General features: G+C 37.9%; 1 protein-coding gene across 1 annotated transcript in view; it reads right to left on the reverse strand.

Moving 5' to 3' along the window:
• TBC1D32 (TBC1 domain family member 32) overlaps window positions 1-9153 on the reverse strand; it is a 186107-nt gene extending 176954 nt beyond the window's left edge. Inside the window, exons 1-2 of the mRNA XM_045188724.2 lie at window positions 9024-9153; window positions 8686-8843 (exon numbers count right to left, since the gene is read on the reverse strand). Coding sequence (XP_045044659.2) covers window positions 8686-8840 — 155 coding nt within the window. The 5' untranslated portion in view covers window positions 8841-8843; window positions 9024-9153. The remainder of the gene's footprint in view (window positions 1-8685; window positions 8844-9023) is intronic.
• Window positions 9154-16258: the final 7105 nt, after the last annotated feature.

A 16258-nucleotide genomic window follows, 5' to 3' on the forward strand; every position in this document is an offset into this window, starting at 1 on the left:
TTCCATCTGTAAACTGGGGAAGGTGTCTATCAAGGAAATTACTGTAAAGATTCTAGATAATGTATGTCCTGCACCTAACACAGGGCCTGACAGGGATCTAACAATAAGCGCTAGCTATTACTACTATCATTATTATTAAATTAAGACACCTTCTGTCATTGACATTTAAAGCCCTCTTAGAGCCCAATTTATCCTACCAGTAAGGTCTCTTTACTACCCCTCACTCATGGACCCAACACTCTCCGTGTTTTATTTTCCCAATACCTTTGATAATATTTCATCCATTTAGAGTGTTTCACAACCATCTCTCCCTAAGTAGATCACCTTCTACAACCTAAAAAGCTAACTCATGATAAAGCCTCAAACCTGATATTCCTTCTCTCTCAAGCCCCAAAAGTACGTTGCCCCTTTCTATTAGCACTCAAAATATTGTCTTGTGTACCGTATGTGACCTGCTTTATCTTTTGCTTGGCTCCTGAGCATATCTAAACCCAGATTTATAGATTCTTTATTATCCTTGAGTACGGAACAAATTCTCTTATTGGCATATCTTCTGCAATACCTTTTACAGTACTTCTTGGACTGAAATACAGCACAGGAAAAGGATTTATCTCTTCACTTCCTACATCAGTGGCTATCAACTTGAATTAGCATATCCTTTCTAAATATTTCAGTGGTTAGATCCCTGTTCTTTTAATACCTATTAATAATTTCAGGTAGCATATGCTATAATTAACTGCCCCCATACCTGGTCTTTTATTCTTCCTCTATTCCTCCCAGTAAGAAAAAGAGAAGAGAAAGAACGGGTAGAGTACAGAAGACAGAACTCCCTTCTTCCCAACTATCCACCATATTGCTTGCACTAACGTTACTTTTCAGGACTCCCAGACTTGATGCCATGGAATACTCTTTAACTTCATCCCTGCACTCCAGCCCACCCGCCTTATCATACCCACCCAGTCACCACCACTTGTTAGCATTTCCTGCATAATCCTTGGCTCCATCACATCCTGCTTTTCTTTCCATTTTTATCAATCAGTACAAAACCACATCACCTCACAGAGATTATTGCAACAGTCTTCCTGCTGTCTTCTTATTTCTACTCTCTTCCCTCTCATATTTACCCTAAATGCTGTATCATATTATCAAAAACCAGTGATCTCATCTTTCTGTTAGAGCCATTTTACTCTTACCAATACCTCAAACCGTATCACATACATAATGTTCCAATAAATAATTGTTGTATTTAAAACTAATTATCAGCTGCCTATTAGCTTTCAAATACAACTTCCTTGGCCTGGAATTTAAATACTTAATCAAGCTCCTTTATCAGGGTATCTCCACTTAAATGAGGCCACACTCAATATTCTCAACCACCAACCATACTGATTTGCATATAAGCAAGGAGTTACTTTTAAGTGACTCATATGTGCTAGACTCAGTGCCAAGTACACATTAATGTTGTTTTATTTACCATATGAGATAGGTACAATAAGGGCATAGATTGAAAAGTTAAAAAGCCTTGTCAAATAAACAAGCTACTAATATAGGTCCACATTACTCCAAAGCCATTGTCATTCCCACCACCCCACACTTTCCCAAAGATGTAAAAATTCCAAAAATATTCAAGTAATAAAATGTGATTTTTCTATAGTGGTAAATTAAGACTGAGAAGTAAATATACCGTATTTTTTGGACTATAAGATGCACTGGACCATAAGATGTACCTAGGTTTTAGAGGAGGAAAATAGGAAAAAAAAGCCTGCTCCACTGCCACCACCCCCCACCCCCAGCGCGCCAGGTGAGCTACATTCAGACTGTAAGACACACCCTCATTTTCCTCCCAAACTGGGGGAGGGGGGAGCGGGAGTGCGTCTTATAGTCCAAAAACACGGTAACACTCATATTTTTACCAATTTGTATATGATTTAAATTTCATTTAGAGAGCTAAATCTATTATATTTCTTTCTCAAGTTATAATTTACTTAAAGGTTTATTCAAGTTATTCACTGAATTTACTTTTTAATGTTTAATATTTACATTCAACGTTTAACCTGTGATTTCAAAGCTTCAGGAAAATAGGTCTCTATTAAGAATAGCAAAAGAACACGACAGAGTTATTTTGTAAACTCAATGTTCCGCAATATTGGATCAAAATAACAAACACTAACTTTCAGAAATACTCCAAGAAAAAACAAGACCCAAAACTTATCATTGCTTTATATTACTTGGAGATTTTCCCTTATACAAACAATATGCCCATATATTTTTTTATTTAATCTTTATTATATTTTTTGCACAAGTCTCGTTATAACACCCTCCCTCCAGCAATCACTACTGTTGTCCACGTCCATGCGTCTTTTTTCCTTCTTGCTCAATCCCTTCACCCCCCTAACCACCCTCAGCTATATTTGAAATGTTATTTTTTTGGTTTGTATACTTCTAATTACAAACCAAATCTTTGCATATTTTATACAAAATGGTGAAAACTTACAGGCAAGAAAAATTCAAAGATTAAGTTTTCAAGAGAATCCTTAAAGATCTTAATTTTTTTAGCATTTGACAGTCCCTATCCTGCCTTCACAAATGCACAGCTGGCCCTGAGACAGGGTTGGCAGATGTGTGTGGTGAGATCTGAAGAGTCGAAAAGATTTGTGCTCTCAGGACAACTAGCTCCCCACAACCAAGAATTCTCTGAATAAAGAATCAGAATATCTGAACTATCAGTACTATAAACTTATCATTGTTTTCTCCGATATATTTTTGAAGATGAAAAAGGATCCAGGAATAGATCATCCTTTCAGCCAATCGGTGTGACCTCACATCCAGACAGTTACTACTGGGAAAGGGGAGAGAAAAGTGAATATGGGAGAAATAGAGAGAGATGAAAGGTCCCTAAAAACAATGTTGATCCTCTTCACAACCCTGCCCAAGCCTACCTCAGCAATCAGACACACCAGTTGTCCTCTGCATCTCTGAGATACTTAGTGAGAAACAGAAGGTGGGACAAGCCTAAGTTATTTCTTTAGAACTACAGAGACAGATTCTCTGAAGACGAATTCTACATCCCACCATCAATTCTACTATGGAAAGACAGAATTATCCTTATTTCTTAGTTTTATCAGCCCCATCTCTGTGCCACAAATCAGGCAATTAGGAGAAATGAATACTTAACGGAAAAATCTAACACTTGTGTTAGCTTTGTTTAAAACCAACCAATAAGCAACAAAAATGATGTTTTCATAACTAAGGCAGTGGGGAAATACGACATAAGCCCATTAAGAAAACCAGTTCAAGAAAACTAAGATAATACCATCGTAAAGTAAAAGGCATACCAAAAAAAAAAAAACCTCTTTGGGAACTTGAATGACCACATACTTTTTCTAATGGCATCATTTTTAGACCACGGTAATATCTATAATCACAGTAATCTCTCTCACAAGACCCCCTTCAAAGCACCTCAAGGTTTTGGTTTACCTTCCAAGTTAAATGAACCTAAGGAAGCCCAGACTGAATCTTGCCTGAAGAGGTCACTGCTCTTTTGAATAAGCCTTTTAAGAAAAAAAAAAAATCCAGGGAGGGTAAGGCCTCTGTTATGCAAGGACTCCCAGGCTGCCTTTGCCCTTACTATGCTCTACTGACTCATTGATCATTGGAAAACTCTGAGAACCACCAACCCCAAATTAGTGAATAGTCGCTTTTGTAAATGGGTCCTTCTGCTCTTTGATTAAGTAAAAGTAACCCATCTTCAAATTCTCATCTGAGAATTCATTTTGCACTGTTTCTCTTACCATCTGAATTCATGGCAATAGACAATAAAATCCTAGACAGTATGTTGTTCTTCTATGATGGTGCTCCAGGATAGAAAATTGTTGGCAAACTAATAATTAGTTTTAAATACAACAAATATTTATTGCTGTTATGGCTGGGAGAACTACTTCTTCAAAATTAAGTACGGTGTTTCCTTCATTATAACCCTGACAGTATTGGTGCCATCCATTTGTTATAAAGTCTATATTGAATCCAAAAGATCATTGATAATGACAGATTTGTCACCCCATTACGACGACAACTTTGGAAATTATCCTGGATGTAGAGCGATATTCTGCTCATTTTGTACAAAAATAAAACGATTTGTGCCTAAAAGAGACTTTCAAAATATCCACAGGCCAAACATGACCTGAAGGGTGCCAGTTGGACAGCTGAACTTCTCACTTCAAGCATTACAGAACTCTGAACCCCGAAGGCACTGGTAAATCTCTCTGTTTAACATTTCTGTTTAAGAACACAAAAACTGCCACAAAAATGCATAAAATTTTAATAATTTATTTTAGAGGATCCTTACTAGGCTTAATATAAGTCAATTCTGCTACTACTTTAGGCCTTTTCCTTTCAGATTTATTTTTAGCACTCTCCTGTGTTAAAATTTTCTGACTTAACATATTCTAATTGTGCTGGAAAGAACAAGATTATAATATTGTAGGTTTGCATCAAGTTTAAGTTCCACATCTCCCACTGATCAATCTTGCAAGCCTAAATATCTGACCTTGCTAAATTTCAGTTTCCCGACTTAATGTTGACGATAATCCTAATGTAAAACTGCTTATTACATAGTATTTTCTTATACACTGAAACTTTTCTCACCAACATACATTTGACTAACCTAATTTGTTACCTTAAAATAATTTAATAAGGAAAATAAAATTTGTTTTCAATGACACTATTACCAGATAAAAGTATCTTTCTCCAGAAATTCCTAAATGGGGGCTGGACATCACAACCTAAGAGGACAGTTGTTTGATGCTGAGGAAAAACAGGATGACCTCATCACATTTCAGAAGCAGCTCAATTAAAATAATCAGCCATGTGCCTTATCATTTTGTTTTACTACTGACAAATATGGATTTTTTCACATTTACACGGGAAAATCTTACAAAGCTGAGTGAAAGAACATTCAGTTTCTCCATTCTTTTTTTTTTTACAGCTTCACTACCTAGATTTTGCAAGAAAATTTAAATAATTTTGTTCCATAATGAATTTTTGACATGTTCAAAATATACAGTCACAGAGATTAGTATTACAGCATAACATGAAAAACAAATCTAGTACAAGTTTGTTTCAGGAAATCATCCTCCTAGTTATTTAAATAAGCAAGAACTTTTTCAATCATATACAAAAAAATTTATCAGTAAAGGTATGTTTTAAAAATATATTTTATTAGCTTAAGTTATGAATTATAATGTTGTATTTGGAATTCTTAAAACATTATACTTCAAAATCATGGCATTTATTAAATGATAAATTTAACCATGTATCATATTAGTACATAAAAGGCTATGTAAAAACAAACAATGAGTATTTTACATCACCTGCACCTTTTGATCAAAAGTAAAACTTCCGAGTCATAGTAAACACTAAAAATGCATTCATTAATTATGGAAGCACACATATATTAGCAATTTCTCTATAAAGGGATAGCAGTTTACATAGTTAATGTTTTCTTGAAATTAACACTGAAACACACTAGAGTTCATTTGTTCAAGTCACTGGTAGATTCTTCTGTTAAACAAAGAATAAACCCAATTCAACAAATATTATTGTGTTCCTTCCATATCAAACCAAAAATACCAGATTCAGGGCTACAATCATTAGGGTTGGTAAGTATTTTCAAAAAAGGAGTAAAGCCATATAATAGTTCCCCCTTATCTGTGGTTTCTCTTCCCTCAGTTTCAGTTAGCCATGGTCAACTGTGGTCCAAAAACATGAAATGGAATATTCCATAAATAAACAGTAAGTTTTTAATTGAGCACCGCTCCGAGGAGCATAATGAAATCTCTTGCCTTCTTGCTCCGTCCCTCTCCAGACAGGAGTCGACCCTTTGTCCAGCATATCCACGCCAGCCATGCTCCCTGCTCATTAGTCACTTAGCCATCTCAGTTGTCAGATTAACTGCAGAGGTACTGCAGTGCTTGGGTTCAAGCAAACCTTATTTTACTTCATATGGTCCCAAACACAAGAGCAGTGATGCCGGCCATTGGATATGCCAAAGAAAAGCCATAAAGTGCTTCCTTTATGTGAAAAGTTATATAAATAGGACATAAAAAATAGTATATGTAGGGTTTGATACTATCCTAGATTTCAGGAAGCCACTGGGGGCACTAGAATGTATGCCTTTGGGATAAAGAAAGAACCACTGTTCTTTCTTTCAATAAACATTGAAACGCAAGTAAGTTTATCAGAATCGCATAGAGAACTTTTTCAAAAACGCCAAGGCCCAGCCTCTACCACTCCTCCTCTGCCAGGCCCCACTAAATTTTGATTCATCAGTATTTTTTAAGTGGCCTCCAACTGATTCCAGTGTAGCCAACGTTAAAACCAGGGCTATCTGTTTTATAAGAGGGGCAATCCAAGTATAAAAATGTACACAACACATGTACACATAATGTAAGCAATGACCTTTTCCCGACCTCTCTCACCTCCCACAGACCTCAGATCCTTGCTGCTACTTTCAGAGAGAAGGAGGAAAGTTTGGACCTTTAGAGAATGTTTATAGATTACAGTAGAAAACTAGAAGAGGCTATGAAAAGCAGAGATAGTTTAGGGCAGCTGCCCTTGGGGCAAATCACCCAATAGGGCTATACTGCCTATATTGTGGTTTCTCTTCAAATGATTACATTTTCACCCACTTTTTTACACTACCAGAAATTCCATCATTTATGGACTCGATTATTTTAACAACCATTCTCTTACAAAAATGCCAATGGCCTAGGGACACCAGTTTCTCCTGTACGTCTGTTTAATACGATTATTTTTCTTGCTAATACCATGACAGCAACAGGAGGGTTTAAAGAAGCAATGTTCTGAAAGTGGAGATGGGTGGACAGTTATTCTGAAGAATGAAACACACAGGGAAGCAATGCATATCTAAGTGACTTAAGAACATTCACTGTTCAAAAACAGTTAAGTCAGTGAAAAAAAAGACAAATGAAAATATGAGCACCTGAACTAATTAACCTTTAGGATCTCTTCCAACCCTGAGATTATAAGAGTATGCAAATACCAAAGGGAGAATCTCCCCTCCTTTCCTTTCCTACATAAAGATTCCTTCCACCCAAAACACAGATCTCAGGCTAGTGGGTCTAACACATGAATTTTACTGTCTATACTTTGAATACTGTCAGGATTATAAATCTTACTTTTAGGACTACACATTAGTTGTAATATGAGTGTGTCTGGATTTTTTGTAGGTAGGCCAAATAAATCTCTTCAGTAAACAGTAAACATTAACTATACTAGTTAACCAGCAGGCATTTAGTCTACCTAATGAACTGCTGAGCAAGAGTAAATTTCACTATTATAACAGTTGTCAGAATAATGAGCCATCTTTACCACACTGAGCCATCTTTAGCTTCTAAAGCATTTTAAAATTGACAAGCTAAAGCAATACTTACAGGTCATTGTATAGCCTTAAATGCTTACATTAAAAAAAAGAAAGAAAAACTGCAAATTAATGAGCTAAGCATTCATTACAAAAGTTTTAAAAGTTTCCCACAAAGAAAAAAAAAAAACAGAAATTAGCATCCAATAACTGCTATTAGTAGAGGATTTAATGAAGAAATAAACAAGATAATTAGGGAAATACAAAAGAAGCCACATGTATAACCAGGAACACTAATGAAATTAGAAACTCCACATTCATAGAAATTTCTTCCACTTTTTAAAACTCCTTTGAGAATCTGATGAAAAAGTATATGCTTCCTCCATAAAATTGCAAGCAAACACAAACTTTGCATAAAATATTAAAGGGCTCCAGGATCCCCTGATGCCCATATATGAAATGAGTAAGAGTTTCTGATAAGGCTAAGTTCAGGGCACCCCAAAGTCAGTAAAGGTTAATATTAAACAGAAAAAAACTTAAATGCCATCTCTGTGAGATCAAAATAAAATGCAAACACTAAATTAAAAACACCACAACTACTAATAAACTGACACACCCAGAGGTAAACTTTTCAATGCAGAGGCTTAATATAAATTATATGAATCAAATCAAAAGAAAAGCACAGGCCTCTAAAGAAACATACCCTTCAAGATACACCTGAAATTGCACCTCTCTCATTCACCTCCCTAACCATTCTGCTCCCCAACCCAGAGAGCACTTTGACCTTCTACGACACATATTTGTGACAAGTGTCACAGACATCTGAGTATGTGCCTTACTCCTTCATAGAAATTTAAGCTATTCCACACGAAGTTAATAACCTCACTTCAGGATTTCTGCAGTCCTCACAATGGGTAATTGGTGCAGCCACTGAGATATCAGATCAGCAAAGAAACAGGAATCTTGGGAACCAAATGTTTTTTGGTATAGAGACAGGACTACTTGGAAATAATAGAATTGCTCTCAAAAGAACATATATTGCTTATAATTAATGTTTCTGTGTTGCCCAGGAGGAAAAAGAAATGGAGAATTAGGGTATGTCGGTGTGGCAGTAAAAACAACTAGGCAGATGCTTTGGAAAATAAGAAAAGAATAAATAAATTCGGTATTTGGATAAATGAAATAATAAACCTCTAACTTCGGTGCTATTTTAACAATAATCAAAGGTCCATTTTTTTTATCCAACTACATTTTTACTTTTCTGGGTCAGGTGGTTTGTTTGCTTAAGACATCAAAAGCAATTTTACTTGTGAAAATTTTCATCAGTTTCCTCCAGGTGTAAGAGGATCTCCTCCGCGCACTCTAGGGAGGGAGCACCAGTGATTTTCTCCTTCACGTTCTGGAACAACTGCCTCAGCATCGCCTGTAGCATCGCCTGGTCCTCTCCCGAGAAATGGGCCATCCTCTGTCAAAAATCAAAACCCCACGCCCATTACTTTGGGTCCGAGGAAACGTGGCTCATTGCGCACGCGCGCCCCCTTCCAGCCCCGGCGCGGGCAGCGCCGTTCCCCGGGAAACCGCGGCCAGCACTTTGGGGTGGGCCCTTGGCTGCCCCTGCGTCCATCCGGAAAACAAGTCACCTTACTTTGGGGAAGCAGGAGCCCGCGAGGCCCCGCCTTTGCTGCTCGTAGCGACTGGTCTTCCGTAGCAACAGAGCTCAAGGTGTCCGCATGTAACCGCAAAAAACATCTCTTAAGAAGACTCAGAGAGGTGGGCCGGATGGCCGGACGTCAGCGCTACGTGTGACGTCAGCACGTCGGCGTGGTTTCCTAGGTGGGAGGGGGTGCTCTTAGATGACCTGGGGGGGTTCCAGGAAGATTGTGTGCCCCTGCACTCCGTTACTAAGGGATTATAGGTAGAAGGGTAAAGTGCAAAGAAGAAAGGTCAGTAAAAGAAAGGTAGAGGAAGTGAAACTGAAATTGCCTGAAAAGTTTCAACTGAAGAGTGAATGGTGGTGATATATTGCAATGCTGATTTCCTTTAACAGCTAATCCCACCCCTTACTTACCAAGCACTTGCCGAGACCCTTGGAGAGGACGCCTTCATAATCTAACAGACACAAAAAGAAATTAAAAAGTACAACTCTGTGCAATTCAATCTTATAATAGAGAAATGTGCCAGTGCTGTGGAAACCCAGAATCATCTTTTAATCCAATAGAAAAGTCGAGGAAAGAAGTGAAAACAAATGATACGTGACATGCAAAGGATAGGGACCTGAGAACTTAGCATATTCTGATACTTGAGTTAGTAGAGTTAAAAAGGGGAAGTAAGGAGGCTAGAGAAGTAAATGGACCACATCTGAAATGGTTCTGCTTGACACATTTAGGGGATTAGAGATTTATGTTGCAAGTAGCAGGGCACAGATGGATTTTAGAGCGACTCCGTGACATACCACCTATAACGCTAACTCTGCAGGAAGCTGCAATGGATAATCATGTTTCCTCATCCAGTTTTCACTCCTGGTAAATGCCCAGACCATGGTCATGTCCAAGCTACAATAAACCAACCCAAACCCAAGCCACGGACATGTGGCCGTGCCATTAAATTCTCTCTTACCCAGCTTATTTTACTCCCGGGTCCAACAACATCTGATGCACTCTACATATTAGCCAGGATAAATATGCTACTACTTCCAGGGGCATAAGTGTGTGTCTTTGCTAGCCCTAGCAGCATGTTTCTTGGTAAAATGTATTCTTAATCTTCATTTCCTTGTGACTACATAAAGAAAAAAAACATTTTAGCAGAGTATGCACACTTGTAACTTTATGTGTGGGTGAAGCTATACAACTCAATACATATATGTGCATATGTCTGTGCGTGCACATGCACAGAATCTCCAGCAATGTGACAGCTACATAATCCGACTAATACAACTGAAATGTATCGGCAACTCAAGTCCAGGATTATTAATATAGCCATTAGTGATGGGACTTTCTGAAATAGTAAACTGTTATTGTTAAAATTCAGAACAAAATTAAAATACTCTTTCCTTGATCTACAAAGTTCATATGATCATGGGAAACTTAGTGTATTAAAACTGCTAAATGTCATATTTATCTAATGGAATGAGTTCCTAGTCTCAGATATTTATCAAGGGCTTCTTCATCTACATGGATGTCCAGCAGGACCATTGAAATTCATAAAGGAACCAGAACAATTATTTTGTCCTGTGTGTATTTCAAGATGTTTGCCATCCCTAGCTCACATTAAAAATTCTAGGAAGTACCCCTGAATAATTGTGATGACAAAATGTCCTTGTGTATTTTTAAATGCCTGGTTGGGAGGGGGGAGGTGTGGAAATGAACTGCACACTATGAAAACTTCTGTTTAAAAAATATTAACATAGAAAGAAGAAAAATAACCTTAAAAGAATGCCTGAGATGCAAGAAGGAAAGATAGACAAAAAGGGGATGGGGCGGGGAGAATGCATTTAAGTAAATTTCAATAAATATTGTCTATATAAAATAATAATATCTATAATTTAAATTGTAGATAAAAATGCATAGTACTAAAAAGCTGTAAGTGGCCATGTGTAAGTAGGAAGTACAGTCATAAGTTGAAGTACTCTGAAATCCTTGTGTTTTTTATTATATTTTATTTATTATGCTACTACACTTGTCCCAATTTTCCCCCCCTTGCCTCACTCTACCCAGCAACCCCCACACCTCAGTCAATCCCTCCACCATTGCTCATATCCATGGGTCATGAATGTAAGTTTTTTGACTCCTCCATTTCCTATACTGAACTTTACATCCCCATGGCTATTCTGTAAATACCAATTTGTACTTCTTAATCCCTCGTCTCTTCACCCATTCCCCCTATACCACCCTCCCTTCGGGCAACCATCAAAACATTCCCCATATCCATGATTCTGTCTCTGTTTGCTTAGTTTCTTTTTAGATTCAATTGCTGGTAGATATGTATTTATTGCCATGTTATTGTTCTTAGTTTCCATATTCTTTTGCTTAAATAAGTCTCTAACATTTCATATAATAGTGGTTTGGTGATGATGAACTCCTTTAGTTTTTCCTTGTCTGGGAAGCTCTTTACCTACCCTTCGATTCTAAATGATAGCTTTGCTAGGTAGAGTAATCTTGGTTCTACCAAGATTACAAAGTAGGTCCCTGCTTTCCATGACTTTGAATATTTCTTGCCCATCCCTTCTAGCCTGCAATTGCTTTTGAGAAATCAGCAGTCAGTCTTACAGGAACTGTCCTGTAGGTAACTAAAATCTTTTCTCTTGCTACTTTTAAGAATCTCTTTTTATCTTTAACCTTTGGCCTTTTAATTATGATGTGTCTTTGTGGTGGGCCTCTTTGCATCCATCTTGTTTAGGACTCTGTGCTTCCTGGACTTGTATGACTATTCCTTCAACAAATTAGGGAAGGTTTCAAATAGATTTCCAATGTCTTGCTCTTTCTCTTCTTCTTCTGGCACCCCTATGATATGAATATCAGAGCACTTGAAGTTGTCCCAGAGGCTACTTACACTATCATCATTTTTATTTCTTTATTATTTTTTCTTATTTTTTTCACATTGGTTGTTTCTATCTTCCCTATGTTCCAAATCATTTACTTGATTCTCTGCGTCATCTACTCTACTATTGATTTCCTTTAAATTGTTCTTCATTTCAATCAGTGTATCCTTTGTTTCTGATTGGATCTTTTTTATGCTGTTGAGGTCCCCAGTAAGTTCCTTGAGCATCTTCATAACCAGTGTTTTGAACTCTGCCTCTGATAGATTGATTATCTCCATTTCTTTTAGCTCTTTTTCTGGAGTTTTGATGTATGCTTTCATTTGAGACATGTTTCTTTGTCTCTTCATTTTGGCAGTCTCCCAGTGTTTGTTTTTATGTTTTAGGTACAGCTTCTTCAACTCCATGTCTTAATAGTGTGGCCTAATGTAGTAGGTGTCCTGTAGGACCCCATGGCCTAGCCTGTCCTGTCACCCAGGCTGCATACCTAAGGTGCACCTTTCATTGGGCTGAGTACACTCTCTTCTTATAAATGAGCCTTGACTGCATTTGGCAGGCCAATAGGAGGGATTTACCCAGGCCAGTCAGCTGCAAGGACTAGCTGCCACCCTGCCTGAGCTATAAAGCAATCTGAGATGGCTGCCACTTGTGCTGAGCTTGGAGATTCATAGGCACAGCCAAGCTGTGAATCTAGGCTGGCTGCTGTTAATGCTGGGTCTGGGGCCCCTTAACAAGAGGTATGGGGGCTGGAGGCTCACAGAGGCTGAATGTTGCTTGTTTGAAAAGATTTAGGAATTTATGAAGCACGAGGTAAGACCAGCCATTCATATGGAAAAGTCACTGGGGTGAGCCCATAAGTTTGATGGGACAGAGTCTCACGGGATCTCCAGGGCAGGGAAAACAGTGTTAGCCAGGTTGATGGAGTCCCAGATATGGCACCCACCTGCCAATTTTGTGACCCTGTATGGGGAGGGTTCCTAAAAGGGACAATGGTCTCTGCCTGCCTTCCTACCTGGAAGAAAACTATCCACCACCACTCACCTTGATGCCAGACACTTCAGTTCCTCCATGCACACCACTGGTGCCTTAAGCTGCTACCCTGGTACTGGAGCTCAGAGGGATTGAGTCTGTATAAGTCTATGCATGGGTTCCTCAAGAGAACTGCTTGGGACTCCAGAAGTTTCTACCATTGACTCAATCCCAACTTGTTTTTGTAGCCAGTTTTCGGTACTTTTATCTTCGTCACACTGGAACCCTAGGCTGGGGGCTTGGTGTGGGGCTGGGACGTATCACTCCTGAGATATGCCTCCCAGATTTTTATCCACCACACATGGATATGGAAACAACCCATTTTGTGTCTCCACCCCTCCTACCAGTCTTGCTGGATATGGTTTCTTTAATTCCATAGTTGTCAGACTTCCATTCAATTGATTTCTGGAAGTTCTGAGTGATGGTTGTTCTATGATTTAGGTGTAATTTTGATTTGGTTCTTCTAGGAGGTGAGCCATGCTTATCTATGCCTCCATCTTGAATGGAAGTCCCGTGTTTTTCTAAAGGAAGTTTAAGACATTAAATTTGGTTAGGTAGGCATGGTAAAATTTCTAATGTAGCCATTAAAATTAGAATTTACACTTGAAAAATAGAGGGAAAATGAAATAAGGACAGAAAAAAAGCCTCAATCAACTTGAATGAAAAGTCATGAAAGACAACAAAGCATAAGAAAAATAGAAAAAATTAAAATGTATAAAAATATGATACATAATAGAAAAAGTCCTAAATACTGATATGTTTAAATGAACTTAACCCTCCACTTAAGTGAGCTGTCAGATTGGATTTTAAAATAGCCAAGGGCACAGACAAAAGTCTTTTTATATAAGAATTTTAAATGAGTTATTATTCCAAGTCATTCCTATAAACATAAGATATATATGTTTCATCATTCAACTAGATAATACCTGTTAATAAAGTAGCATACATTCATTTTTAGACTTAGGCTCAAACTTCAGGACTCCAACCACTGTGGCAAACAGCTCGATATATTCTAGAAAAGAAATTGATCATCCATGGACACAGCTGAAGCCTTGCCCCATCGAACTTTTGGGCTCATCCAAAGTGTTTTCATACAAATGGCTTGTCTTGGTCAGATGCTTCAGATTTAGATCTCTCAAACAAATGGCATTTGGCTTCAAACAGCCCTATACTTCTCACTAAGTTGCATACAACTAGAAGCAACCAGTCTTGGTTCACAGCTTGGCCTCGCTGGGCATCTCCAAGCCCAGCACAAGTGGCAGTCATCTGCAGATTGCTTTGTAGATTATACTGTGTGATCCTGAACAAAACACAGGCAGTGGCTGACCTTGGATATACCAATAGTGATCAAGGCTTAACTGCAACAGGAGAGTGGACACAACCCACATGGCGGCTGCATCTTGAGTACCCCAGCTAGGTAATGGGGAGGAGCTCTGCCACTGGACCCTACAGGACACCTACTACATTAGTCCACGCCACCAAGAAAAGGAGTCAGTGAAGCTCTATCTAATACATAGAAACAAATACAGGGAGGCTGCCAAAATGTGGAGACAAAGAAACATGGGTCAAATGAAAGAACAGATCAAATCTCCAGAAAAAGAACTAAATGCAATGGAGACAAGCAATCTACTAGATGCAGAGTTGAAAACACTGGTTATAAGGATGCTCAATGATTTAGTGAGAACCTCAACAGCATAAAAAAGATCCACTCAGAAATGAAGAATACATTGATTGAAATAAAGAACAATTTAAAGGAAATCAACAGTACAGTGGATGAAGCCAAGAATGAAATCAGTGATTTAGAATATAAGGAACCAAAAAAAAAAAAAACCAATTAAAACTGCAAGGAGAAAAAAAAATTAGGGAACTGTAAGGAGCCTCTGGGACAGCTTCAAACACACCAACATTTTCATCATGGGGATGCTGGAAGGAGAAGAAAGAGGGTAAGAAATTGAAACCTATTTGAGAAAACAATAGCAGAAAAACTTCCCTAACATGGTGAAGGAAATAGACATGCAAGTCCAGGAAATGCAGAGAGTCTCAAATAAGATGAACCCAAAGAGACCCACATTAAGACACATCATAATTAAAATGTCAAAGGTTAACAACAAAGAGAGAATCTTAAGTGCAGCAAGACAAAAGTAGTTAGTTACTTACAAGGGAGTTCCCATAAGACTGTCAAGACTTTCAGCTGATTTCTCAAAAGAAACTTTTCATGCTAGAAGGATTGGCATGAAATATTCAAAGTGATGAAAAGCAGACCTATAACCAAGATTACTCTACCCAGCAAAGTTATCATTTAGAATAGGAAGACAGATAAAGAGCTTCCCAGATGAGAAAAATCTAAAGATGTTCATCACCAAACCAGTATAATATGAAATGTTAAAGTGTCTTCTTTAAGATGAAGAAGATCAAAAATATGAACACTAAAATGGCAATAAATACACATCTATCAAAATTGAATCTAAAAAACAAAATAAACAAGCAGAACAGTAACAGAATTATAGATACGGAAAACATTTTGATGGTTCCCAGATGGGAGGATAGTTGGGGAAATGGGCAAAAAAGGGAAAGGGACTAAGAAGTACAAATTGGCAGTTACAAAATATCATGGAGATGTAAAGTACGGCATAGGGGATACAGTAGTCAAAGAACATATATGCATGACCCATGGACATGGACAATGGTGTAGGTGTTGCCTTAGAGAGCCGGCAGTGGGGGGTTGGTGTAGGTGGACAAAGGGGGGAAAATTAGGACAACTATAATAGCATAAACAATAAAAGAGAATTTAAAAAAAAATAAAATAAAGGCTGTGGCTGGTGTGGCTCAGTGGATTGAGTGCCAGCCTGCAAACCAAAGGGTCTCAGGTTTGATTCCCAGTCAGGGCACATGCCTGGGTTGCAGGCCAGGTCCCTGGTAGGGGGCACATGAGAGGTAACCACACATTGATGTTTCTCTCCCTCTCTTTCTGCCTCTCTAAAAATAAGTAAATAAAATCTTTTTATAAATTAAATAAAATAAAGTAAAAAATAAAAAACTTGGTAACATCTCTGCTTACTTCTGCTAATCATAGGCCACTACAGTGACTTTTTATTTTCTAAAGACACAGAACACACACATCACACACCATAGCAGTTGAATGTTAAAACGTAAATGGGATAAAACACAGGAAAGAACAAGATTAAAATAGGATCATGAAGCATCAAATATATAAGTATAATAAACATCATCACTGACCTTCTAATTTATAAAAACCATTTCACCTCAAGATGACAGCAACTGTAATGATTATTACACACATTTCAATAAGAAAATAT

This window comes from Desmodus rotundus, chromosome 11 (assembly GCF_022682495.2).
Source record: "Desmodus rotundus isolate HL8 chromosome 11, HLdesRot8A.1, whole genome shotgun sequence".
Classification (NCBI taxonomy): Eukaryota; Metazoa; Chordata; class Mammalia; order Chiroptera; family Phyllostomidae; genus Desmodus; species Desmodus rotundus.